The sequence below is a fragment of the Siphateles boraxobius genome, unplaced genomic scaffold (assembly GCF_051911475.1).
Source record: "Siphateles boraxobius isolate OS27281-9 unplaced genomic scaffold, OSU_SipBor_1 66, whole genome shotgun sequence".
NCBI classification, from domain to species: domain Eukaryota; kingdom Metazoa; phylum Chordata; class Actinopteri; order Cypriniformes; family Leuciscidae; genus Siphateles; species Siphateles boraxobius.
In genome coordinates, this window is record NW_027509193.1 from 26625959 (window position 1) to 26653246 (window position 27288).

Sequence of the window (27288 nt, forward strand, 5' to 3'; positions counted from 1 at the left end):
ATAATTGAAAAAAATAAGTGTCTTGACAAATCCACAACTTAATTTTTTCAATTACGCATGAAGTTTATTACTTAATAAATTTAAGGCAACAGGTTTCCTCACCTTTTTTAGGTTAAATCAACCAATCACTTTTTACAACAACAACAACAACAACAACAACAACAACAACAACAACAACAACAACAACAACAACAACAACAACAACAACAACAACAACAACAACAACAACAACAACAAGAACAACAACAACAAAAACAACAACAAATATTAGAAAGCATATTTTGTTCTGCTGTAGGTAATGGATGGACACAGCTGCATGGAATAAGAGATTTAGTTAGTCTGGTCTTATTGAAAACGTCAACAGAGAAAGAGTATAATGTGATTTACATAATCAGAATCAGTAATATGTGCAGCAGCCTAGAAAAAGCCTAAAAGAAACTGGATTTCTTTCATTGGATGAATTAATACATTTGGAAGACTTGTTTTCCTTCGAATGAAGGAATTCCTCCACATAAACGGGATGTCACCAACAAGGATTTTGTAAATGTTATTGCAAGTAGATACAAATCTTTTTATTCCTACAAACATGAATAACAGGCTGAGGTCATATTTTGAGAACTCAACCACAAACATTAATTCCACACCCCTATGACACTATTTAATATACTTTTGAAACCACAATTTTTTACATTCCAGTCAGATCACAAAGATCCTATAACAAACATAATCATGTTTTTATTAAGTCACATCTGTGCCTATTTTAATGGTGTGAGAGTTTATATTCTTAAGCCACGACTGCCTGTTTTCCCATGAGTCTGTGGGCAGAGAGGGGATTTCAGCATTCTTTAGGGTAAGTCTGAGACACGGATCACCCCAAAATTAACCACTGCACTGAAAAGACTCACTTCAATGAGTATGAATCATATCTCTTCCTCCCAAAACACTAAAGACTTCACACAGTCCATATGTCATACGTGGCTACAGATGTCAGAAAACATCTCTGCAAGAGCCGAAGCATCAGACACATTTGAGCATGTGTTCTCTCTCACTATACTGTAATAAACCAAACCTATGATTATGGGTACTGATCTTGAAGTCTGCATTCCAAGAAGCCCAACATCTTTTTTATTTAGGCTAAATACTACATTCAAATTTAAGGTGGATAGCGAGATTGAATTATGCAAAGCACTCTTTGCAGGGCAGACAGCCAGAGAAAGGTAATCTGCCTAAAGGAAAGATAACTGCCTAAACACTACTGAGGTATTTATCAGTTAAAAGAAACCAGGTGCCTCTAACCCGACTGTACACAAAACACCCAAAACATTACGTCTTCAGTGTGGCATATAAACAAAGCTGCCTGTTCCGTAACCAAAACTACTTGCTTATGACCTCAAAATTATAGTGAGGGTTATCAATGTGTAAGCTACACCCAAACATTCATGCCATTCATCAACCTGAAGGGCTTATTAATGAGTTCTGCTAACCACTTAGCTAGTTGGTATGACAAACATTACAGAGAACCGAGCTTTAGAAATAGAATCCATTTCCGTTCTCATCCTCGTGCCAAATTCTCATTTGTAAGTAAGACCTCAAGGTCTGTTTTGACTGCTTCTGCACTGATGCGTAAAATACAGTCAGACCACACAATGTCTGAGTACGAAAGAGACTCAAAAATTATACATTAAAAAAACCAAAAAACTCTTGGATTAAAACATAACCGATCGCTCCCTTTGACACTTGACCTTGATGTATATCACAATGCCAGTTCCACCTCAGAGAGCCCAACAAAAACACAAGAGCTTTACCGAATGGAAAAACATCAGGCCACAAACCCACATAGTGGTTCGCCAGACAAATAAATGGTTGCTTGAGCAAAGCGACTGTTGCATGGTTTCTTGGAAAGAAGATGGCAATGATTTATTATGAGTCAGAGAGCCCTGGGGTCCTCATATCTTTACATTCTCAAACCTTTTGAACTCTCGAAACTGATCACAGCAATAAACGGTCTGTATTCCCCCCCCCCCCTGTTTTTGTTCAAGCTACATTCATATCAAACTTGATATTATCTGTCTCTAAGTAGACATGTTTTTTTTTACTCAAATCCAGTGGAAAATTCTATGTCCAAAAAAAAAATGTGGTGAAAGAAATTATGTAGCGCCAAATGTATATGTACAGTCCAACATCACAAAACTTATGGGGTGTGTAAATCCAACAAAAAAAGTAGAACAAAATGATCCGCACATAACGAATAAAAGCTCTCCAACTCGTTTATTACTTCAACAGAGGCCACAAAAAGACATACAAAAAAGTGCTGTGCAAAATGTTTTTGAGTGCCATATACAATTAAAAAAGGTAGCAAAACTGTGTTCAGTGAAGTCAAAGGGCTTGCAAACTCATAGTGAAAGCTTCTGTTAGATAGCAATCAGACAGGCTTCCTGCCAATTCTACAGAAATAACTCCTCTCATAAAGATGTTACTTTCACTAACATTATCATCTTTGTATCGATGTGGTTACTAAAACATTCTGAGCATTTTTAACATGTTGTTGTGTGGTTATGAAGTTGTTTTGAGCACTGTTATTGTTTATGTAGTTTGCGGTGTTACAAAGTTCAATACTTTAGGGTTAGGGGTTTGTTCAAGTGAGGTACTTTGTGATTATCCTGATAAAATTTTGAATATTTAATAAATAGAAAGCAATGGGTTGCTTTTATGTTAAATTTGACAGTAATCCCAGAACTAAATTACCGTAAAATTACCAGAATGATTTATCGGTAAAAACACAAAAATGCTGTTCACAAAAGTAACGACGTTCTGACTTTTTAACGTTAACAGACCATTCACACATCAGCACAAAAGTGCCAGTAAACTTCGTAGTTTTTGGAAATTATCTTTAAACGCAAAGGAGAGGAGAAGCGCTTTAGTTTTACAATCTGGTCAATTTGACAACATATTATTTACATCTGACAGCTGTATGGTATGATCACACTGAACGCATTTTTGCTCTTAAAAACGCGAGACGCGCATATCTAACTGCAGAGCCGTATCTCTGATGATGATTGGAAAAGAAAGCATGCAGGGTCAATAACGCGATGCTGAAAAAGCTGTCAAGGATCTCCTTCTAGCGCATATTTAAATAGAAAAACTATTAACAAGCAGCGGAACTTTTATGATTGACCCAAAGCACGTTCGGACCTCGTATGTGCTCATACCTGTAATCTTCATTCTTTGTTCACACACAGCATCATACCGGTAATTTACTCTGTTTCAACTTCTCAAACCAGTAAATTGCCAGAACTGAATTACTGGTAGATTTTAAAAGGTCCTGTTCACACATGATCTCCTGCCGGTAATTCTCTTCAGTCAACTCTTTTGAGAAGATATAATTACAGCGTACAATCGCCTGCACACCCCAGCAGCCACTGGGTGGATCTGTAATTCCTATGAACTTGTGCTCAAAGGAACTGAGGGACAATCTCCTAATCCAGCTATCAGATATCCTCGGCCATAGAGCCTTTACCTCACAGAGCAGAAATGTCAGTTTCAGGGATTCTCATGGAGGGTTATCAAGCATGTTGAGAGATGTCTCCTGGGTGTCCCACGTGTTGAACAATCATTCATTCAGCAGTTCATTTATCTGTACTTTTTTTTTTTGACTTCCTTGGCAAAGCTGCCTAGATGAACTTTCACCTGGATGACAACAAACAGTCAACTAATTTCAAGGTTTTGTTCCGCATTTTAGAAACCGGCATACATTTGAAATAAAACACCAGGAGACGATGTTCTGCCAATAGCGAGGCTAAATGTTATGTGTGATCTCATTCTCTACTTCCTACAAGCAGATCTTTCCAATGGCTCATTCTGGAAACTATGATCTTTATTTGGGCCCTTTTAACTTTCTTTCATCAGTGCCTGGCATTTATCTGCATAAATTAACATTTGACTATTTCCAATTGAAACAAAGATTGGGTGGGACTATATATCATCACACACAGCAGCCAGTACGCTTTACTTCACACATCATCTACTAAGTACAATTCCTTCTGTCATATTTTACATTGGTTGAGGAAGCTGCATTATTTAAACTTTTACTTTTTAAATTAGTAGTTCGACTACAATCAAGGAGCTTGAAAAAGTAGTTAACTACACCAAAAAGTAACAAAAACAGAAGGTGAAGGAAGGTATTCCCAGCACAGACCATTATAGTCTTAAAAGTTATGTTGAACAGGAAGGGAACATTAGGAAGGAAAATTATTATAAAAGAGCTTGTTGTGATGTTAATGTTAACTAAACTAAAACTATTAAAAATAGTTTCAGAAACAAAATAAAAACTAAATATTCAATGAAAATGGAATTGAACTTTGAAAAGAAAACCAAGCAATCTTATAATGTTGCATTTTCACAAATAAATAAGCCAATACACACTTGTAAGAATGTAATGATGTAGAAATATCGGTAATACTTTTTTTTACAGTGTCCTTGTTACACTGGTTAACATGTTGTGTTACTGTAGTAATAACTATAAATTATGCATTATTACATGCAACTAACCCTAACCCTATGGGGGGTAGCAAGTATATGTAGTTAATTATTATCACACAGTAACACGGACACATAAACTGTAATCGAAATATCTATCTTCCATAACCAATGGGAAGAGAATATTGCTCCCCCAAAGCTGCGATGAGTGTATGAACTACTCAGGGGAAAGTGATCTTTAGGTGATTCTCTGATGCAAAGCAGAATGCAAATAAGCAAAAAATCAGTTAAACTCAAAGATTTCTCTTAGGGCAGTAACAGGACAGGATGGAGCTATTAAGTAATAAACAAGTTTATTCACTCTAACTTCTTCAGTTGAGCCAATCAGCCACTGGATTGTTTAACATCCTGTAAAGGTGCATGACAGGACAGTAATCCATTTGCCCCTTTCACACAATAATCCCGGTAAATTACCGTAAAATTGCCAAAATTACTTAACCTGTAAATACACAAATATGCTGTTCACACAAGCAACGGCGTTCTGGCTTTTTACGGGTAAGAGACATTCCCACATCAGCTCTAAAATACCGGTAAATTCTGTGGTGTCAATCATCGGAAGTGATCTTTAAACGCCGTGTCGTTGGCTTCATCCGCCCACACAGAGCACATTACCGGTAATTTACTGGTGATGTTACAATTTCCCTTACTGATAAATTGTCGGAACCAATTTGTCAGGATTTTTGAAAAACTTCTGTTCACACATGATCTCTTACCGGTAATTTACCAGTAAAGACTGTATGTGTGAAAGGGGCTAATATCAACAACCAACTGTTATGAGTAATAAACCCAACTGCTTTCCTCCTCAAGGTTTCAGTTTTAACATGTCATCTTCAACGGACACAACAGACCGAACCTCCTTTAAAAAAAATGAGTCAAGTTCACTTTAACTGGAGAGCTCAACTCTCCTGCCCTTTAGCACAATGCTGTTTTGGTGTAGAGCCGCTTTTCCTGCAGTTGTTCATTCTTGAGGTATTGTGGGGTATTCAGAGGCAATGTGATGCACTAATGTGGGTTATACCTAGTAACCTTTCCCTTGTCCCTGCGCTGTGGTGGGAAAGAACACGGAGGTATATAAATTGCGACAGTGAGGGGGAATAAAGCTGACAAAATGGGTAAGAAAAGAGCGTACGGCTCAGAATAAGCAGCCTTTAGATGTTTCTGAATGGTGTGGGTATTAGAGAAGAGCAATGGGTGGAGTTTGAGAGAAGTTAACTGACAATCAAAGCCAGCACTGGAGGAATGCCTGCTTCTTCACACTGCTCTTAAATAAAGGAGAGGGGACAACAGGACTGAGTCTTTCAGAGTGGCCTGCTCCTTCCTGCTGGTGTAGAACGATGTTAAAAAGAGCCAGTGGGGTGTGAGGAAAGGGTACGCAGACCCCCTGAAGACAGCTGCCCCTCTGTATGGATCTGAGGAATCTGCCCTGTCAGCATGACTCAAAATCTTCTCCATCAAGATTAACTGAAATTGACCTTTCGTTAGGCCCCGTCCTCCTTGGTAGCTGTTGCATTCTTTATTCTTACACGGGCCGTATTGAATTTTGATATCGGAAAACATTTTTAGGTAACACTTTTCAATAAGATCTCATATGTTAACAGTAGTTAATGCATTAACTAACATGAACTAACAATGACTGAGCTACATATGTTTTAACCTTAATAAAAATGTACGTTCATGTTATTCACAGTGCATTAACGTTAATTGATACAAATTTGGATCTTAAAAAATGTCAATGTTGAAATGAACATTAATCGAGATTAATAAATGCTGTACAAGTACTGTTCACTGTTTCTCTAAATTAACTAATGTAGTTAACTAATGGAAACAAACATTATTGTAAAATAAAGCAGATTTTATTTCCATTTGTAGTTCTTCAAATAAATTCTTAAATTATGCAATAATGTGGTTTTAAAAACGCTGGGACTGAAAAAATTCTCCAATATTGACTGCATAACAAAATTAACATCTGCTAGGAAAGCCCCCAACAGTTTCCTGACAAACAGAAATCATTTTTCAAGCAGAGGATCAAACCCCTGAAGATATATCACCTATGATCAGACACATAGATATGTCCACAAATAAAAGGTCACATCAACAGAAAAGGCCTAACCGTGAAGTGAGAGGAAGCCACACTAAATGTGCTGGCATTAAGCCCTGTGTCTAATAAAAGGAAATCTGCTATGGAAGGGTGTTTCACAGGAGCCTGCATGGCATCACCCTCATTTCCATTCACTTAACCACTCCACTGCATTCGCAATGCATTCCTGAGGCTCAACAATAGGAGCCTAACTCAATTTCCAATTAGGCTGTCCAGAAATCCATTTGCGATCCCTTTTACGGAATAAACCTGTGGCATTTTGTATTAGAGGGAAAATGGGTCCTGTAACACATACGCCAGCGTTTCATTTGTGTGGATTGGAAGCTAATTTGTTTCTTTGATGCCTGTTCACATTTTGAGTTTGTGACTTTGTCTGGCTCTCAAAAAAAATATACGCTTTACATTTTTATGGACAATGGAAGGAGACAAGCAGGGTGTGCTCTGTGTAGAGATCCCTTTATTACATGCTTTGTGTTTTCCCAGAAGTCCACCCTCTTCCCCCTCACACAGGCCCAGTGAGGCGGCAGCTGCCTGGCGGCTGACAGGAAAGCCACTATGGTGGGTGTCTGTCCTGTTTGTGACACTGACCCCCATGACTGAGGTCATAAACACAACACTGGGATTTCTGTTTTCCTGTCAGCCCCCAGACAGCATTCAATGCTGTGACGTGACTGAAAAATCTTTAGGCAACATTTCAAAACGTTACACACGGAGCTCCAAACATTTGCACATTCAGAGAAATAAACAACAGTGAAGCTGTAGGAAATTTTGGTTAGAGGTTACAGTGAGTCTTAGCAGATCAATCACTAAAGGCACAGGCACAAAAATAAAATAACTTTTAACAGTAGTTAATATATCTTTGTGTATGCATATGAGATACAGAAATCATTAATTAAATGCATTATTAACGTAGTGGAATTCAAAACCTAGCCTACTCTCAGTCTTCAGTGTTATATAGTAAGTATACAGGTTTTCAGTAGCCTACGTAAACAATAAAACGCGCAGTAAATATTAGACCTTTTTTGTGTGGAATGCATCCCACGATGCAATGCTCTCGACCGTCCATTTCCAGTGTATTTGATTAATGTGTTGCAATTTTTACCATCTCCTTCTTGACTCATTAGCCTACTTAATGAGACTGACCAAAGGTATTATTATTATTTCACAACGTTTGATTAAAAGTTTTAAATTAATAGACAACTCACCGGAAACAGTGAAAGTAAACATGCTACGTGATGCTACGTGACAACAATTTCGAACAAATAGCGTTTGAAACGTTCTTGGAATAATAAACTGTTTCACTTACTGTTTTTTACTAGGTGGTAGGCTATACAGCAAGTAGTATAAGCTGGTATAGCCTACCCTTCTGAAGTTGTCCATAGTAAAGTACTTTCTTTTGAATGACACAATGCTGCCCTCCTGTGTTTAGGTTTATACGCTAGAACGAAATCTACGGTGTGCTTATATTCACAAGCCATACGGGGAGTGATTGAGTATAAAAAATGAATGGAGAACGTACACTCATAATAGGCTAAAAATACATTCAAAACTTATATAAATTTCAGAAACCACTTTCATGAAGACAATATCATTGAATAAGTGTTAAAGCAAGCTTTGGAGATGATGCTGTAGTAGGCTACATGCATTCTTTTGCAGATACATTATGAAACACTCATCAGTATATTAAAAAAAGTTTTCTATATAAAAAAAAAATTATCATCCTACCACTCTCTCAGGTCTTATATTTCATATGGAAAATAAGTTATAAAATATATTTCTGAATAAGCCACTGTTGACATTTTAAAGAGTGCGGTTTATGTGGTGTGAAAATTTCTAATTCACTATGCTATAAAAAAGGTTAATGACAAGTAAGCTAAAGATGATTAAATAATTAAATGATCTTTCACACTTCTCTTGATGTTGGATTAATCAGAATAAACACCATTATAATACTGTAATATAAATATAATCACTAGTTACAAATGAAAGTTCTGCAGCAGAGAGATCAAAAAGCTAATATTTAAACATAAGACACATGTATTCAGTTAATGTTAGGTTTAATCTTAAAGTTCAAGCTCAATAAAACATTTACAACATTTTAGTAAGTGAAAAAGGTCATCCTACAGTGAAGTCATATAAAAACATCTTGATAAAAGACCAAAATCATTTATTCGCATGAAAAGAGACAAAATATTTTGTGCTTGCTAATATGTCTAAAAATATGCCAGACTAAAAATAAAAAAAAGATATTTAAAAATGATCTGTTTGTACTATAACAATTCCATGTCCTTAATGGGCCTTAATTTCTTGCAAATATTTCCTTAATGTACTGTATATACATTATTTTTGCAGTATGACATTACCAAGGAGAAAATGGCGACATAAATTCAGAGATCGCATCATCACAAACGTGGTCATTTACAGAGAAAAATAAAGATACTCCCACAACGTCAGGCTCATGTTCACAGGTGTCTCGTTTGGTTGCTCAGGCCACACAGAGCTCATGAGAAATAAAGTCCACTTTAAAGATGAAAAACATTTAGAGATTCACAGAAGGTACAAAGCTGTTGGTTATTGGCACAGTCAAGGATGTACAGACCTCGTCATTGATCAAAAAAACATCAACCGAGAAACCAATGCAAGCATCAGTAGCACACAACATGGCTCCACTCCACAATTATAGGATGACCATGCTTTGAGAAGCAGAAAAAGAAAAAAAGAAGAAAGAAAATGAAATAAAACGCTCAGTCAAATAATGAGCTGATTGTTTATAGCTGTGATACATCCCTTTAATTCTCTTCACCATGAAGTTCTTGCTTGCTTTCATAAAGTCTGGGAGTCTCTGCTTTGTCACATAGGCATTTGTTTTAAGTCCCACATCCCCATCCGCATTTACAAAGCATGCATGAATGCAGTGCCCACACAACTTTCTGTGAGATGAAATCAGGACTCAACAATAAGAATGACCCACTCGACCGAGCTGTCATCATTCTTTTATATATATATATATATATATATATATATAAATAATTTTGGCAAGTGAAAATGTTGGACTAATAAAAACCGTATTGTTGAGCCCTGAATATGTGGTAAGGACATCACATGGACTAGGTGACCTGAAATCCAGACGTTGGCAGTATGAGGGAAGAATGTGGTCCTGAGGTGTGTGAATGTGACACAGATGATACCCATGGTATGAGAACACTGGCACCCTTATATGAGGTCTAGAGCCCCAGAGAGAAGTCTTTTGAGAAGAAAAGGGAGTTCATCTGGATCAGATACCAGCTGTTGGCCTAGTCTCGTGTGTATCTGTGCTCTCATCAAGGGGAAAATATTCAATTTGACAGCACATCACTTTTATGTCTTCTTCAGGGATGGCAAGATTCCTCTTAACTCTGGGAATGGAAACAATTTGTGGTACAGAAGCAACAACCCCAAGAAATTGTGTGCTTTTGAAAGTCACACTGAATTACAGCAAAAGTTACTGAGGCTTGCGGTCTCTCTTCTGTTTCTTTGAGAAGAAGAAAAAACAAGACAGGCCACTGATGGCTTCACTTCCTGCCATATCGGTGCCCCCCTCCCTGAGGACTCAACCGATCAGCAAAATTAAGGTTCAAATGTTCAGTTTACATTGTGTACAGTACAATGAACTCCTCTCCTAGCTTCTTGCCTGGAACTGATAAGCGATGATGAATCGTCTTTGAGCTGGTCCCAGTGACTCCGTGTTTGTACAGTATTAGGACAAATGTAATGTTCCGATAAGGTCCTGGCGTCAGACAAAGCAATTTTAGATTTTTGCTGAATTCAGATTAAATGGAGTTGAAAATATTCGGATGCAAATGCAGTTTGAGGTTGTCCAGATCATCAGGGTTTGGTCAACAATCTGAAATTCTCTCAATTTCCTCTTTGTTAGGCTGGTTTGTCTGGCTCTGTTTTTCCAGGTTTTCCAGCAATGGCAGTGAAAATAGCCCAGTCAAATGAGTAGTTTGTTTAATGCAGTCCATGTGTATTGAGAAAAAAAAACCCAACAAGGATTTCATTAGCTACACAGCATCTACAAACCTTAATTTCACACCAAAAACTCAAGCCTTGAAATGAGATGAAAGGATCCATTCTTCCCACAACCAGCGTATGCTACAGATTTAGGCCTGAAATATACTATACACAGGTACAGAAACGCAAAAGCTTGATTTCATGCATCATACTGCAATTCGTAACGCAACTAAAGTTTGCTAAAGTGAGCATTAGTTTTTATCTATTTTCAAATTGTATCTTTAAGATCCATTACTGTAATGACAAAGCAACTTTGTGAAAAGAAACTTGGGCTATGTTCGAAATCACCCCCTATAGCCATATAAAGTGCACTATTTAGACATTATTGAGTGCACTCATTCAATCCCATAATGCACTGCAACCGATGTACACTCAACAGCTAGCCACTAGAGAACAAGCACAACAAGCGTCGGGCCGAATGAACTTTTGCATCTCGACAGAAGATGGCGTCTTCAGCACTTCCTGTACACTTAGTGTCCAAATTCACTCTCTCATTATTCACTCCTTATATTAGTGGAGTATATTAGCAGTCAATAGTGAATGAGTGTATAGGAGGCAATTTCTGAAACATTCTTATTAAATAAAAAAATTGAAAAAACATCTGGCTATCTATCACCCCCTTGAGTATGAAGATTAGCGCCACAGGATGTACAGTACAATACATTTTTTGTGCATTTCTGTACTAGCATAGAGCATGTTTCTGGCCTTATTTCTCACACCATTTAATTAAAATAGCTATTATCCCACTTTGTCAACTTAAAAACTGCTATCCAAGCCCAAAACAAGAGAAACCCTTAGACTCTTCCTTATAGTTCGAAGGAAATTCTAAATTCTCAAGAGTTTCTCACGCTATTAAGTTTAGAATGATCCAGATATATTACAGTAGATGCCACTGATGTCAACTGTATAGAGTTGGACGTGGCGGTAGGTCCTAAAAATGGAGAAGGTCACATTACTTCAAATGACCAGAGGACAGAGGCCACACAGGAATGTAGGGTTATGGGCATTAAACCCTGTCCAGTTTTTCAGTTCTGGACCTTTCTGAACCTCCGGCAAGAGCACCACAATTGAGCAAGGGGCCAGCATGGATCAACACACACACGTCACTCAATGTATCTGTACATAATGTAGTTCATACTCATCACAGATGCTCACACACACACACACACACACAAACACTCAGGGCTGAGAGTAACCCTTCTGCTGGCGCCACGCTGAACTAGCTGCCTGAACTGAACCGGCCAACTGGAAACAGCACAAGAGGGCTCTGGAACATTCCTCTGACAGCAGTATTTACATGATGCAAGGACGTCCTTTATCAGCTGGGTAGGAGAGCACGCATCAAAGATCAACATGAAAAATGGGGTGAAACTTGTCTGGGCTGTGGGAACAAGACGTGGATGAGGGGTAGCTTTAGACTGAAGGGAAAGGAGACAGTGTTCCTCTAGTTTGCTGCGGAGCTGCTGTTGGGGTCGGGTCGGGCGTTTGCCAGGTACTTGGCCCTCATGCTGGATGTGTACTGGAGGGAGACAAAAACAAACAAACATACATTTTAGACTTACTTTACACAAAGAACAGCCACTGATATTAAAACTGTGGCCAAATACCAAAACGAAAAACTAAAATCAGTCATTTTAAATGCCACGAGTGCATTTAGGCATTATAACGTTATAATGTGGAGAAGGAAAAATGGATTTTCAGCACACAGAATTAAATAACTAATATTGATGCCAACAAACTATAAAATGTCTGTAACATCAGTTCGTGTGTCAGTTCGAAATATAATTTTACATTTCCAAACATTCCTTTTGCCAATAATTGTTATAATCCAGTGAGATTTTCGTATGCAAAAGGAGTCTGACAACAGCTGGTATGCTCCGCACGGAGACTTCATCTCACCATCATACAGCAAAAGGAAGAAAATGACGTTTTTTGGGGTGAAAATACTAACGTGCCTAGGACTTTTGCACAGTAATATAATGCATGTTTTCTAAAAGTTATAATTAGATTGCAGCTCACAATTGTATGCCGCACTGTTCACTTTTGAGTGAATCACCCATGGCGGATGTTAATAACAGTTGTAAAGTGCTAAATAATATTAATAAATAAATAAAAAGCATATAATTATTATATAATACAACTAATAAAAAATAATAATAAAACTGCCACACCTAATAGCACACCTAGAATCATTTAGACAGCCTTGTAGATGCAATATTATTGGGTTTGTAAAGAGCGCACTAGTGCAGTTAGTATTTTTTATAAATGAAATGGCACAAATTGCAAATTTCAACTGTTCACTAACAAAACAGCAAGCAGTTAAACTACACTAAGAAACATACAACTATTCTGACTTAATAGTCAATAATGAAGACATATTCCTTTACACTTCTAGTCCTAAAATGCCCCAAAACTAATGTAAAGCCACTTTTGCTTTCATTGAGCTCATTTTATTCTCACTGAAGTCTTTTGACTGTGGCATGAATACACTCTATCTGCCTATAACATTTGCAAAGTGGCTTGTTCAAACTTAATATAGTTCTCAATATAGTTTAGAGCATAATAACTTATTGCTTCAGTCACATACGCTTGTTTCTAAAAGAACGAAAAGCCTATCCAATCTGTACATTCAAGTCCAATGTACAATGATCCTTAACATTGACTGAAGCGGACAGCACTTAGTTAAAACTTCAATTTGAACAGGAAATGAGGCCGATACTGACTCCAGTATTAATGCATCCCTAATAGGACTACTTTTGAAAGATAAAAAGTACTAATAAAAGCCTGACATGCCTAATGTTGCAATCTATCGAGCTACGGGAAGTTACTTTCGTTCACAAGACTTAACGGGCAATGACAAGTCGATCATTTGTTATAAAGACCAATATCTCCTGAAAGTTAAAATGCTCGTTTGTTGATATTTCTTAAGATTTGATTTGTTAATGGTAGTTGTTAATCTAATGATCAGATGCTTATCAGTTTGTGGTCATACGTTTATATTTTTAAAATACAGCAAATTGCTCCAACTCTTGATTTTTTTCTCCATTCACATTTGAATATTCATTACTCTGTATAATGAGGGTGTTGTAGGTCTTTTATTGGTTGCTGTATCCCTTCTTCCCACTCCCTTTTCCAGAGCTTTTCATGCCCATTTCTTGAATGTTTTTGTTTAAAGTCACCATGAACATTCTCACATTTATGGATTGCCGTATTTATTTTAAATGATTTATCCGTGCATTTTTTTAAAATCGCCTTGATCTCTTCTCTGATGACGTGTTTACAAGCGTAAAGCGTAACAACCTGTCACTCACATGACATCACAGCAGCAAACCACAACGATCCAATCAAGTCCCCATGGACAGAATCAAGTCCCACCCAGTTTTTCTTGTTCAAGAAGCCGCTTCACTCAGATATACGTCACAATAGGGAAGACTATCGTAACTTCCGTTTCATGACGACTTTAAACAGTGCTGATTTCTAGCAACGTGACTGCAAGGGACCATTATAAAGAAGACAGAGCTCAAATTTTTTCAAACTAGACTTGAATCTATTAGCACTGTGGCTCAATGACCTCCAACGTTTTAATAACTGTCAGTGTGAATGCACCTTTAGGATGCTAATCATTAGCTAAACTAAATTAAAAAGCGGTTCTCTCCCTTAATGTCTGTGTTAATGCATTTATCCCTCTCGGTGTTCTTGGAAATTTGATTCTATGTCAGATACATGAAGAGTTAATACTGGTGGAGGGAGAACATGCTGCCCCACATATGACAAGACCAGGGAAGCACACAACAGAAACAGCAGGGGCGAGGGCAGCTTGCGTGGGTCAGGATGAAGGTGGTTTGGGGAGGAATCACACTGTTGTTTTCTTTTTTTTGTAGGGAGGGAGGTGGGCCAATAAGCTGGAGTGGGGCATTTGAGTACCTGTTGGAATAGCTGAGGCTGTTACCAAAACGAGCGGGAACTCTCCGATGGCTTTAACTGCCAGCTGTGACGGCTGTTACTGTCCGTGGATGTCAAATACAACTGTGTGGATTTGCAGAAAAGAAAACGACAAGAAACTGTAGATAGCAGATAGACACCACTGACATCTCCAGCTCAAGAAACACGTACACATGTACTCCCAACACACACAACCAACACGCAGGGTCTAGAGGACACAAGACCAGACACAAAGGTGTGAGGGGACAAAGTTACACGGCGTGAGTGGGAGTAACTTACAGCAGCAAGTCCAGATAATATGTAGCTCGTCTACACAACCAGTAAACTACAAAGTATGTGTACATGACATTTATATTTTGTTTTATTTTACAAATGTTAAACGAGCAATAATTGTTAGCAAAAAAATAAATATATCTATAAAATCGATTTTAAAAATATACACCAATCTGATAAGCAATCTGGTAACAGTCTCATTTGCAATCGAGTTTCTCAAAGTGGATTCTCTTCCAGTGGGATGCATGACTCTAACAGGAAGCAAATAGGCCAATAAAAGCGTGTTTATATTAGTGAAATTTCAGCGAAATCTCACATGCAAAAAAGGCCCATTCTATATTGTGAATAGAGTAGCTATACATCACACAGAAGTCACTTTCAAAAGGTTTTCTGTTTGTAGGTATGGCAAAACTGCGTCACCAACTTGAAATGCGCAGGGGGAAATGTTTCGCCATCAAAATTCCAGCTCACGTGGATTCCTATTGAAAATATTGTCATAATTGGACAGTGTTGGGGGTAACGCATTACAACAGATCACTTTTTTTAAAGTAATGCATTACTTTAAAATGTACAATAAAATATCTGGTACATTTTCAGATAAGTAGTATGCAAGTACATTTTTTTCCCCGTGTATTGACTGACAGCTCTCCTGTCCCCATGTTGAGAGAAATCATAAGTTATAAGGCATTATGTGTGAGCTGTGTGAACATGATGCTTATTCCAGTTCTAAACTAAATGTGAACAGGCATTTACTCATCTCACGTGCACAAAAACAGGTTCACTCTTCCTCAACATGAATAAAAGCAGTTAAATGCAAACTCAGAATATTACGCAAACCTGCATTAATTAAATAATACAAATATGATCCAACTCAACCATACTAATAAGCAAAAAATTACTTTAGATAAACATCCCATGTGCGTTTAATTTTTTTATTGCTAAACTAAGAGTGCTGAACTTTCTTCTCCTGCGTCTTTTTTCATCTGCAATCCAACAACTGCTTTAACTGCTCCCTCTACTGTACAGGTGTGAATTTGAGGCTTATACATTTCACTTTTGGTGTGAAAGAACCGTTTTTTGTAATAAAAAACAAACAAACAAGTAAGCCTAGGTGAGAAAAGGCAAAAAAGCAAAAGTAACTAAGTAATGCAATTAGTTACTTTTACAGAGAGTAACGCAATATTGTAATGCAGTATTTTTATAAAAGTAACTTTCCCCAACACTGCATTTGGATGCGTCTGAAAACACACGTCATTATCCTGACTTCAACATCACGTATCGACAGTGCCACCTAATGTGTGCAGTTGTAATGGTGATAGGCTAAGAACTCAATGGGAATGTTTTTCTTGGTGCTTAAAGCAGACAGATGTGCAAAGGAAAATATGTTTTTACAAGTCAACAAGGTGGTGCAGAACCATTACTCAACTAGTTAATTATGTGCACACATTCTCAGCATCTATCAGTGAGCAAACGCTAACAGTACCACCAAATCAACTTCTTTTGTTGTTTACAGGATTCTTGCAGAGACAAGAATGAAACTGCCAAAATAGTGTCTGAACTTCTAGCTACATCCTGTTTTTACTTTTTGCCGCAGAAAATTATAATTGCAAAGAGTCCAGAGAGAGTGCTGTCCATGGTGCCCTCTTACTGTACATTTGCATTGTGCTCCAGTTCTTATTTTGGAAGAATCATATTGATCGGCTGCCAAAGTAAGGTGTTAAAAACACATGAAAGGTCTATGTGAAATGTCGGAGGCACTCATTTAATCATTCATCTCTAAACGGCGAGTGTAACAGCATGATTTCACCAACAACCGTTGACCGTGTTGACATCTCACTTCCGTTATCCAAGCGTTTCGAGTTGGTAAGTGGGCAGCTGGCTCGAAATTTCTCCTCTCCTTTTCCTCACATATGAAAAATCAATACGACATTGATCTATTGCTATTAATCTCCGGTTTTGTAAGCTTGGTCAAGCAAGGCAAGAAGTTCTCACTTTGGAACTGTTGCCCAACAACAGTTGGCTTTAGAGGTCTGTGGTCAGTTCTCACTTTGTAATGACTTGCTGTGTACAGTGATGAAACTACAGTGGGGGAGATCACTGATTTACACAGGCAAACTATAAGAATGTGCGGTAACACTATTTTAAGGTGACCTAGTTAGACGTTACTACATGTACTTGAATAACTGTAAATGATGCATAATTACAAGTAACTAACCCTAAACCAAACCCTAACCCAAACTGTGTAGTAAGTACATGTAGTTAATTAATATTACTTATTAGAGCAAGTACAACGTAACTACTTCACCTTAAAATAATGTGTAACCGAATGTGCCATTTATGGTGAATATTTAAGCATTCAGGCTGTCAAAATGACTGTGTGATTTGTGTGTGTGTTGGACGAGTGCAGATACTTACAGATGGAGGAGGAGATTCTCTCCCGATCAGAGGAGTGTTCTCACAGCGAGGGTTCTGGAAGTTTGCATTCTGGGTCCTGGAAATGAGATGCGCACACTTTACAAAGATTCAAAACACTCCTGCATTAATGTTACAGATCAATTTCAAATTTATCGCACTTGCTTACACTACGGTGCAAAAGTTTGGGGTCGGTAAGAATTATTATTATTCTTTTTTTTTTAAAGAAGTCTCTTTTGCTCACCAAGGCTACATTTATTTGATCAAAAATACAGTAACAATCATATTGTGAAATATTATTAAAAGTAAAACATTTCTATTTCAATATATTTTAAAATGATTAGGTGCTTTCCAATTATTAAATTTGAAAACGGTGCTTGATATATTTTACGATTCTTTGATTAATTAAAAGTTCAAAAGAAGAGCATTTATATGAAACGGAAAACTTTTGTAACATTATAAATGTATTTACTGTCATTTTTGATTAATGCATCCTAGGATAAATAAAAAAAGTATTTATTTCTTTAAAAACAGAAAAAGAAAGAAATTACTGACCTCACTTTTGTTACTTTTAATAGAAATGTGTCAATGCGCTACTTCACGTTTTATATAAAACAAAGGAGTTTTATATATTACATTGCATTCTCTCTCTCTTCCTGAACAGTACTGCTTGTCTTGTGCGTTTTTAGGTAGTTTTTGCTGTTTTTTTCACCTGTAACATTCTGACAGGTACCCCATTTCCCTCTCCTAGCCCCTGCATCACCCCGTTCCCCATCACTTCTCCACAGAGAGGAGCAGCTGTTTCACTCCAGCAGGTTTGAGGTTCTCTCAGAGGATCTCTCATCCCCACTTCAAGACACCACACATATGGAGCAGTGGATGGCAGGACCCAGCTGCTGAAAACATCCACCAGATCCCTAACAACGTTCAGTCCTGCTCGTGTGCAGCGCGTGTGGTGTAAGAGAGAGACAGCCAGCGCAGCGATCAGCTTGAAAGGGATGGAATCAGCCAACTATTTTTTTTAGGATGGACGAATACTGATTACGTTTGTTTCTGTGTCTGATAACTAATATGTACAACTAAATTGTGGTTTTATATGTGAACCATATCTTTGACAGACAATTATAATTATTATAACAATAGAGACATAATATGCATTATGACTGTCTTAACATTATTTTTATAAATAAAATAATACTTGTTATAAATCATGAATTTGTTACTATATAACTTATTACAAAACAACGATACAGTTTAATTATATTAAAATAATACAATAATAATAATAATAATATTATTTTCATAAATAAAATAATACTTGTAAACGAATTCATGATTTATAAAAACTACTACTACCACCACAATAATAAAAAGCTTAATAATAATAACAATAATAACTTTTTATAATACTATATAAATATTACATTACAGCTATATAGCTATTATTATTACTACTACTACTAATACATACTATTATACTACTACTATATTTCTATAACAAGACCAATAACAATAATATTAATAATAAAGTGGTAGAATTATAACAACAATAACATTACTTTTATCATACAATATAATAGTTTTTATTATGCTAATACTATATTTCCATAACAAACATAAATAAATAAATAGCATCATCACTATTATTATTATTAAGCATCATCATTAGTCGCAAATTAATTTTCATATATTAATTTTTCTTTAAGTTCTGACTACTTGTTTTGCTTAAATGACTATTTTTCTCACATATAAATGAATGGTGGCACATGGAAGAATCAAAAAGTGATCGAGTAGAAATGTGGGGATATCAGTGAGAAACATCAGACAAAGTGATTATTGAGCTATTTCTACAAACAGGTAAAGGAGACCCGAATGTGTTCAAAGACTCACATGTACTCAGTAACGGGAGCGTTGCTGACAGTGTGTGCTCCTGCAGGGATGCTGGTCTCGCTGCCGTAACTGCTGCCGCAGCTGTAGAGGCTTGGCATGTGCACTCGGTACAGGTTATCATGATTCTGTCTGCCTCCGTGAGCCACGGACTCCTCCTCACTGTCTTCTTCAGGCCTGTTCGCACAAACACACACAACATACAAATTACTGTTAGTTTGAACAAGCCTCGTGTCAACCGTTTTAAATTCAAAGTGACTCAATACCGGGACAGATCCATCAGATCAAATTGGGTTGAGCTCAATGGTGATAATTCATAGATTTCACAGGACATCCTTTCTCACATCTTTGTTGTTTAGTCTTTCAGCAGAACCCAATGTCACGCAAGTTATGAAATGCTGTGAAGTCGCCTCACTGAAAGTGCGAGCCATGATCGCGGTGGGAGTGTGAATTGGAGTAAAACTGCCAGTTAGTAGTGTTAGACACTGCAGATAGCAGACAAGCACGGTCAAAACTCAGATGGGACCCTCATTAGAGGAAGTTGTCTTCTGTATACAAAACAAGTGAAATACTCGCTGTAGATCAGCATCAGCAAGATCAATGCTGTGTCCAAAGATGAGCAGAGGAAACATACAGAGAAACTTCTCAATGTCCAGAACAAAAACAGGATTTGTGAAAGATTTTCTCATCAGATATAAAGTTTTCTTGATGCTTAAAATTAACATTAAATTACAGCAGTGATAATGCATGAACGAACAAGATCATCAATGCATTAAAAACTGTGGTATTTCTTTATTTTTTTAAAGATATCATTTATAAATAACAAAAATATAAATAAATCAGTGAAAAACTACTATTCAAAAGCTTAGGGTCATTATTTTTTTGAAAATGAAATTAATACTTAGGCATAGGCACACATTAACTTTTGAACATCAGTTTATAATTCAAATAAATGCTGTTCTTTTGAGCTCTCTATTAATTCCAGCTAAAGCAGTCCCAGTTTTCACTATACTGTCACTACTTGATAACAATAATAAATGTTTCTTGAGAATCAAATCATCGTATTAGAATGATTTCTGAAGGATCATGTGACACTGAAGACTGGAGTAATGATGTTGAAAATTCAGCTTTGACATCACAGGAATAGATTACATTTTAAAATATATTCAAATAGAAACATTTTAAATTGTAATAATATTTCACAATAATTACTGTTTTTACTGTATAATGAAATAAATGCAGTCTTGATGAACATAAGAGACCTCAAAAACATTACAATAACATACTTAATCTTAAAATAAACTTTTGAACTGTAACTCCATAGCATGAACTTCACACATCACTTCTCTACAGTATAACATTTCTCGGTTGTCATGTCATTGAACATACATATCAAAATAGCAAACAACAACAATTTAGATAAATGGATGAATCCATAAAGAATAGGGAAGAAATGATGAATCATTCAAATATTGAGAGAGATGTATGTCCAACTGTGCGTCACTGTAGTATGGACAGCAGAGGGCTATCTCAGCTGTGTTTCTGATGACAAACAGGAAGAGCACATTAAATCCACACACAGGCATGAGTTTGCCATCCTAAATCTGATTTGTTTCAGCCACTGAGAACAAGACAGCAGAGTATAATTCGCTCTTCTCCATTTCCTCTTCAGAGGGAGGACATATTACCATTTGAGGGAAAGCTTGGAATCACACAAATACCTGCATCAATGACTATTACACTTAACAGTCTGTTCTCCTGTGTCTGCTGATATATTGCATATGATCGGGAACAGAGTGGGACGCATCAAGAGTGCTTTAGCTTAATGGAAGTGAATGAAAAAGCTGATGGAAACCAGAGGGAGTAAAGCAAACACTATCAGCAGGACTGTAAGACAGCGTGGCGCTATACAGATCTGGGCCGCCCCCTGCTGGTCATTGGCGGTAAATAACGTTTGACGAATTTGATTTTATTCATCACCATTCAATGTACAATAGTTTAGTTTCTGTACTAATGATGCTAACATATCAAAAGTGATCCAGTGCACAATATGAAGACTTGTTCACACCAAAGCAGAGTTTTCAGTACTAAGTTTAATGACAATTTTTTTAAAAAATAAATATTTTGTTACTATGCAGAAAGAAAAACATGACAACTGTATAATAATGCGATTTTTGTTTAACACTTTTGTGACATTTATTTGCAGCAGATCATGTTGTGGGTCAAATTTGACCCACTTAGATTTTTGATTTGCCAGAAATAGCCTAACGTTACTTGTTAACCTAACTTTTTCATTTAGGGTCATGAACAAATGTGCAAAGTCTCGACACTCTCATATGTTGTGGAAATGTGTACAATTTCTTTATCGTCAATTTGAGTGCATATTGCATATCCCAAAATACATAAAAAAATAAAAATAAAAAATCAGTTGTTCGACGACACTGAGGGCATTTGCATTTATGCATTCGGCAGATGCTTTTATCTGAAAAAAAAAATCCTTTCTTTTCCACACTCATTATTTAAAAACAAAAAAACAATATAGTAGAAAAGTTACAATTATGTTGTATTTTTAGTTTGTGAACAAATGTTAGAGTTTAAAAAAAAAATCATATATTTATTTTTTGTAATGTGCGAGTTTAAAATGCTAAAACTTTAATGTCTTTTTTGTAACACGTGCTGGTGGATTTACAGCATAAGAGAAGTCACCCATCAATGATTTATAGACATAGAAAGAGAATGTACTCATTACTATGAATGGGAGAAAGTCCAATGCGCAATATGCCGGAATAAGCCTCGCCTTCTGAGTAAAAGAGCCAATCGCCAGCTAGTTATGTCCTCGCATCACTGTAGCTGCCATTAGAAGAAACTCTTGTTGCTATATTTGCTGGAACAGCTTGGAAAATACAGTCTGTTGTCATGATTTGAGAGTTTAGAAACAATTTATGAGATGGTTGTTGTCAGATTTCATTGGTGATTTCAAATGAAATTGATTTGAAATTTAATAGTAAGCTTGGTGAACAGCTTTAGAGAACTCTTCCATGACTGAGTTTCAAAGATGGCCGCCGAGAGAAATTACTGGCCTTAAATGGGACTTTGGTAGTATTCAATTGGTCATGTGACCAACATGTCTGCTCCCAAGAAGGACCCATTATGGTTTTAATTAGGGATGCACCGATATGACCATTTTGGCCAATACCGACAATTCTTTACATTTTGAATGCCGATAATCGACATATTGGCCGATAAATCTAAATCCAAATTTTTATATAGTTTTTGAGAGCCTGGTTACAAAAACAAAAGTCTCACTATATCCCAAGCACACAATTATAATGATGTTCTCATTACAATGTTATGAAGCCTATATGACAGACTTACTGCATTTTCCTTTTCAAAGTGATTCCAATTATATTTCAAGCATTTCAATAACATCAAGGTGAACAGTGTGCATCTGAAGTGTCTCAGCTGAAAGAAATAATCCATTATTTATCGGCTTTAATATAATCGACCAAATTTTCTTATCAGGCCGATAACGATAACATTAAAAATGAACATATATCGACCGATACCGATATGGTGGCCGAAATAACGTGCATCCCTAGTTTTAATAAAATCGTTTTTATTAGGCTACTTGATGTACCTGCACAAAATTTTAAGCTTTTTTTATTATTAAAAAAGTACTATTCTTTTTTTAATCAGTAAAAAATGTCTAAGTGCACCTTTAATGCAAACAAAAAGTTATTTGAAAATAAAAACGAATGCAGCGACTTCTCCCAACACTCCGTACAGTTTCTACCTCGACACTGCACTGCATGCCTAAACTCATATTCAGAAACTGCTAATTATCTATAATGAAGAGGTAGTGTGAATAGCTGTGTATCATGAGACGTACACTTATGAGTGTGATGATAATTACATAATGTGCCTAAGCTGGCGTCTTTGTCTTTTCTATCTCTCCCAGTGTAATCCTGTTTGCCTGATGCAAGTCTGTCCTGGCAGAGCAACTTCATGGGTTTAGGCCGGGGAATTATTACATTTTATGTAATTATGGGAGGAAGATGTGAGCGATTCCCACACAGAGCGCTCAAAAGGAAGGAACAAGGGGGGGGGGGAGCGAGGCAGCTGTTTCCGTTTTGCTCTTGATAATGCGTATTTACTGCTTTAAAACAGTGGTATTAGTGATATGAATACAGAAATATATAGATGAAGGTCACTAACAGATGCATACTGTCATTATAAAATGGGGGGTGGGATGGAGCGAGGCAGCTGTTTCCGTTTTGCTCTTGACCGAAGAGTGTGATGAGAACATGAGGTGTCTGACCATAGTCTTCGCAACAATGCCCACGGACACACAAACATACCACTAACCATTTCCACTGTTGTTTTATCTTTGGTTTAATCCCCTTGAGTGTATTTAACTACAAAAAATAGGATGTTCCGCTGAATGAATGTGTCATATCAAAAGTATGCATGGGAAAAGAACAGTACGTTTTATGACAATAACAAAACTGCACATTTCACGGTAAAGCAAAATACAAGCCAGATAATGCGTATTTAATGCCTTAAAACAGTGGTATTAGTGATATGAATACAGAAATGTATAGTATAAGGTCACTAACAGATGCATACTGTCATTATAAAATGGTAGGTAGATATAAAACTAGGTAGGCAGGCGCCTCAATTTCACTTTTTGCTTGGCTTGTTTGTTACTATGAAACCAACGGTTGTTTGTTCCACTGGAATACCACTTCTGGACCCATTACACAAAAGTTCATATCTTTTGGCAGTGCTGGGTACATTATTAATAAATTGATTCCAAATTACAGACAAAAATTGTGGTTAGTAATAGGATAATCTTGTACTATATTGATAGAAAAATACAAAGAGAAAGAAAATATATATTCCTTTCTTTGTTATCAACAGCATGGAGTGCATTACATATTACATCATATCAGGGTTTCCAAATATTTTTATATACAAAAATAAAATTACTCTCTTAAAAACAAATTACCACAAACTTCAGAGAATATTTTAAGATATGTCAGTAGTTGCTTTTAGTTGAAACAGCTCAAACATGCATTTTAGTCTGGGACAAGCTTAATACTTGTCTGTGAAAATATATATCAGATTCCAAAAATTAAGTACTCAATTAAGTGTGTAATCCAGGATTTACTTATTGGTTGATTTTTTTCCACCAAACAAAGGGTTTTGATTTTCTGAGAACCTAATCTCAATTAACCCGTTTAATCCCAAATTTTTTCTTGCAACTTAAGTACATTATTTTTACTCCTTAGACCTCCCTAACACTCAAACATTATGCCTTTTTTGATTTTATGTTGGTTAAGTTAGTGAAATATTAGGTTTTATACTCGGTCACAATAGTGACCGGTGGGAAACACCATAGTCAGAATTCATACAAATTCTTCAATTAGACCTATTGACACAATTCATTCCAAGACATCCAATACCTCGTTTTGTCATTTCATGAAGGAGGCTTAGTGAGGTGAAAAGGTTGTTATGTACAAAGTTACACCCTGGAGGAACTTCTGCTTGTTCGGGCTAGACCCCTATAGGCTAGACCATGACTTAACTTGGGCCCTGTCCTAGGCCAGTTTCAGGGAGATGTGTGTGCACTCATTCAGTGCACTGAAGATGGGCCGTAAATTCTAGAAAGGGTTGTTTGTGGTCATGTGTGGGGCACACCAATTGGTTCTCATGAACATCTGCCTAATCCTCCAGATAGTTCACCTCTGCATCGCCATTCAATAGTCTACTTGGCAAATGGGCCGTTTCACCCATGGTACTCCCTATCTGAGCCATCACTATCTCAGTCACTTTCAATTGGGGGGAGGGGGGTGGTGTCACGTACGTCTAGAAGGTCCAACACATTGAAAGTTTCTGGAATACTGATAACTACACTGAACAAAATTATAAACGCAGCACATTTGTTTTTGCCCCCATTTTTCATGAGCTGAACTCAAAGATCTAAGACCTTTTCTATGTTCACAAAAGGCCTATTTCTCTCAAATATTGTTTGCAAACCTGTCTAAATCTGTGTTAGTGAGCACTTCTCCTTTGTCAAGATCATCCATCCCCCTCACAGGTGTTGCATATGTTCAGTGTAGGATTGCCAATACCAGCCAATACCTTTTTTTCAATTGAAGTACTGTGTTATACTACCGGTCACAATTGTGACCGTAAACAAATTTACAAGTCTTACGAGCAAAATATATATGCAGGAGTATAATTTTCAAAATATATCAGCAGTAGACCCTTTAAAGAATATATGTACAAAATATGATAGAAACCCTATCTGAGGTAGACTAATTTGAAAAATGGGATTTCTAAACATGGGAAAGTCATGTAAATGAATAAATCTTACTCCATGGGTAATTCTGTAAATTTCTTTGAATAAACATTTCTTAGTTATGCCAAGTTATTTAATATTAATCAGGTAGATTTAATTTAATATAATTTAATCAGGTAGAAACTGTAAAACTATTTGTAAAAATCTTTTCCATAACATTTATCTAGTAAATCACAAACAACTTAAAAATGTATGGACCCTTTGCATATTGTTGTGGTATTCAGAAAGGTTAAAAATCACTGATTTAAAGCCTTAATTACATTTACACAACTTATTCACACTGATTGATTATTGACTATAAAGTATTATTATTGTTATTATATCAGTATATTATATTAAATTATAAACATTACTTGGGCCACTTATATATTTTGTTTTATAAAGATCTCACCTTTTGCCGTGCCATGTGTGCGGCACGCTGCAGATGACAGAGGTGAACATGAGCGCTGTGATGAATGAGAACAGCACCAGGTAGATCAGACCCTCCAGCCCATCATAACACACTCCAGTCAATGCCTGCACATAATCCTGCACAGAAACATTAAACACACAAACACTGCCTGTTATTAAACAGATGAACATGTGGTCATTAACTCACTGCCATCACTGACTTTCTTTCATCGGTGGAAGCATACAAGTAGCATATAGGTTTTGAATGACATGATGCTGAGAAAAAATTATGCACACAATGGCAGTAAATCATTCATAATTTATTGCTCATCCCTAATTCCTTTTTTCATCTTTTACATTGTCCTTTATAAAATGCCTATCACTTATATATGTTCAGAAAGTCTTGTAGTTTTGTTGAATTGCACACACAGACCAGCCACTGGTCATGTGCCTGTAATTACATGAAAAATTGAGAGGCCACGCAGACACAGCATTTGACAACTGGATTTGCATAAACAAATTCACTCTTAAGTAGCGCTTTCTCAGCATTACCACATTGCATATCTAATCAACTCCTGTCGAACAAATTAATTATTATTTGAATTATCACACAGCAAGTCATTTAATTACGCATTACCCTGTCTTTGGATTTTATTTAAATAAATACATTTTATTTATCTTTTAAAAGATCAGCTTTTCATTAAACTGCACAAACCCCCCGCAGTTCCTTCATGAACCCCAGTCTGGGGAACTCTGATATAATGTGACGTTTAATTCACTTCATGTAGTTGATAAAGAATGGGATATATACAGCTGTCAACATTTAAAGTGGATCAAAACCTTTCCTCAATTTACACATGAATTTTGAACAATAGCTGTTCTTTTCTTAGGACAACTCTGATGTATTTTTTTTTAAATCTCTGCTGGGTATGTGAATAATAAAAACAGAAGATATGATAACATCCAGTGCTAGACTCTCTAACTGAGAACTTCCTGCAGTAGATGGCACCACATGCAGAGAGAAACAGGGATTTTTAATAATAAATGCTGTCCAAACTGCAACCAGTCCTACACATGCTGCTATCATAGAATCATGGCAGCGTCTCCGTCCTCCAAATTACCGTCATTATTAACAGCAAAATTGCTCCATTTGTAATTACTGCCGGCACTGTTCTGCATCTCCAGCACAAACTCTCCCACATACAGCCCAGATGTACGGCTTGGCCGAAATGTGAAGGGTGTTATTGCATTTGCAGTATGAAAACACCATTAATAATATATAATACATTTCCAAAAGTCCATATTTTATACGTTTCTTTCTGTTCTCATGGGA

General features: G+C 36.6%; 2 protein-coding genes across 3 annotated transcripts in view; one reads left to right on the top strand and one right to left on the bottom strand.

Annotated features, from left to right (window-relative positions):
* eif3ba (eukaryotic translation initiation factor 3, subunit Ba) overlaps positions 1-27288 on the top strand; it is a 220829-nt gene that overhangs the window by 120059 nt on the left and 73482 nt on the right. The window lies entirely within an intron of this gene.
* The window catches only part of ttyh3a (tweety family member 3a), a 68301-nt gene continuing 49687 nt past the window's right edge, over positions 8675-27288 (bottom strand). For both annotated transcript variants that reach the window (XM_077213338.1, XM_077213337.1), the window contains exons 12-15: positions 25957-26093; positions 19205-19378; positions 17318-17393; positions 8675-12206 (exon numbers count right to left, since the gene is read on the bottom strand). In XM_077213338.1, coding sequence (XP_077069453.1) covers positions 12132-12206; positions 17318-17393; positions 19205-19378; positions 25957-26093 — 462 coding nt within the window. In that variant the 3' untranslated portion in view covers positions 8675-12131. The remainder of the gene's footprint in view (positions 12207-17317; positions 17394-19204; positions 19379-25956; positions 26094-27288) is intronic.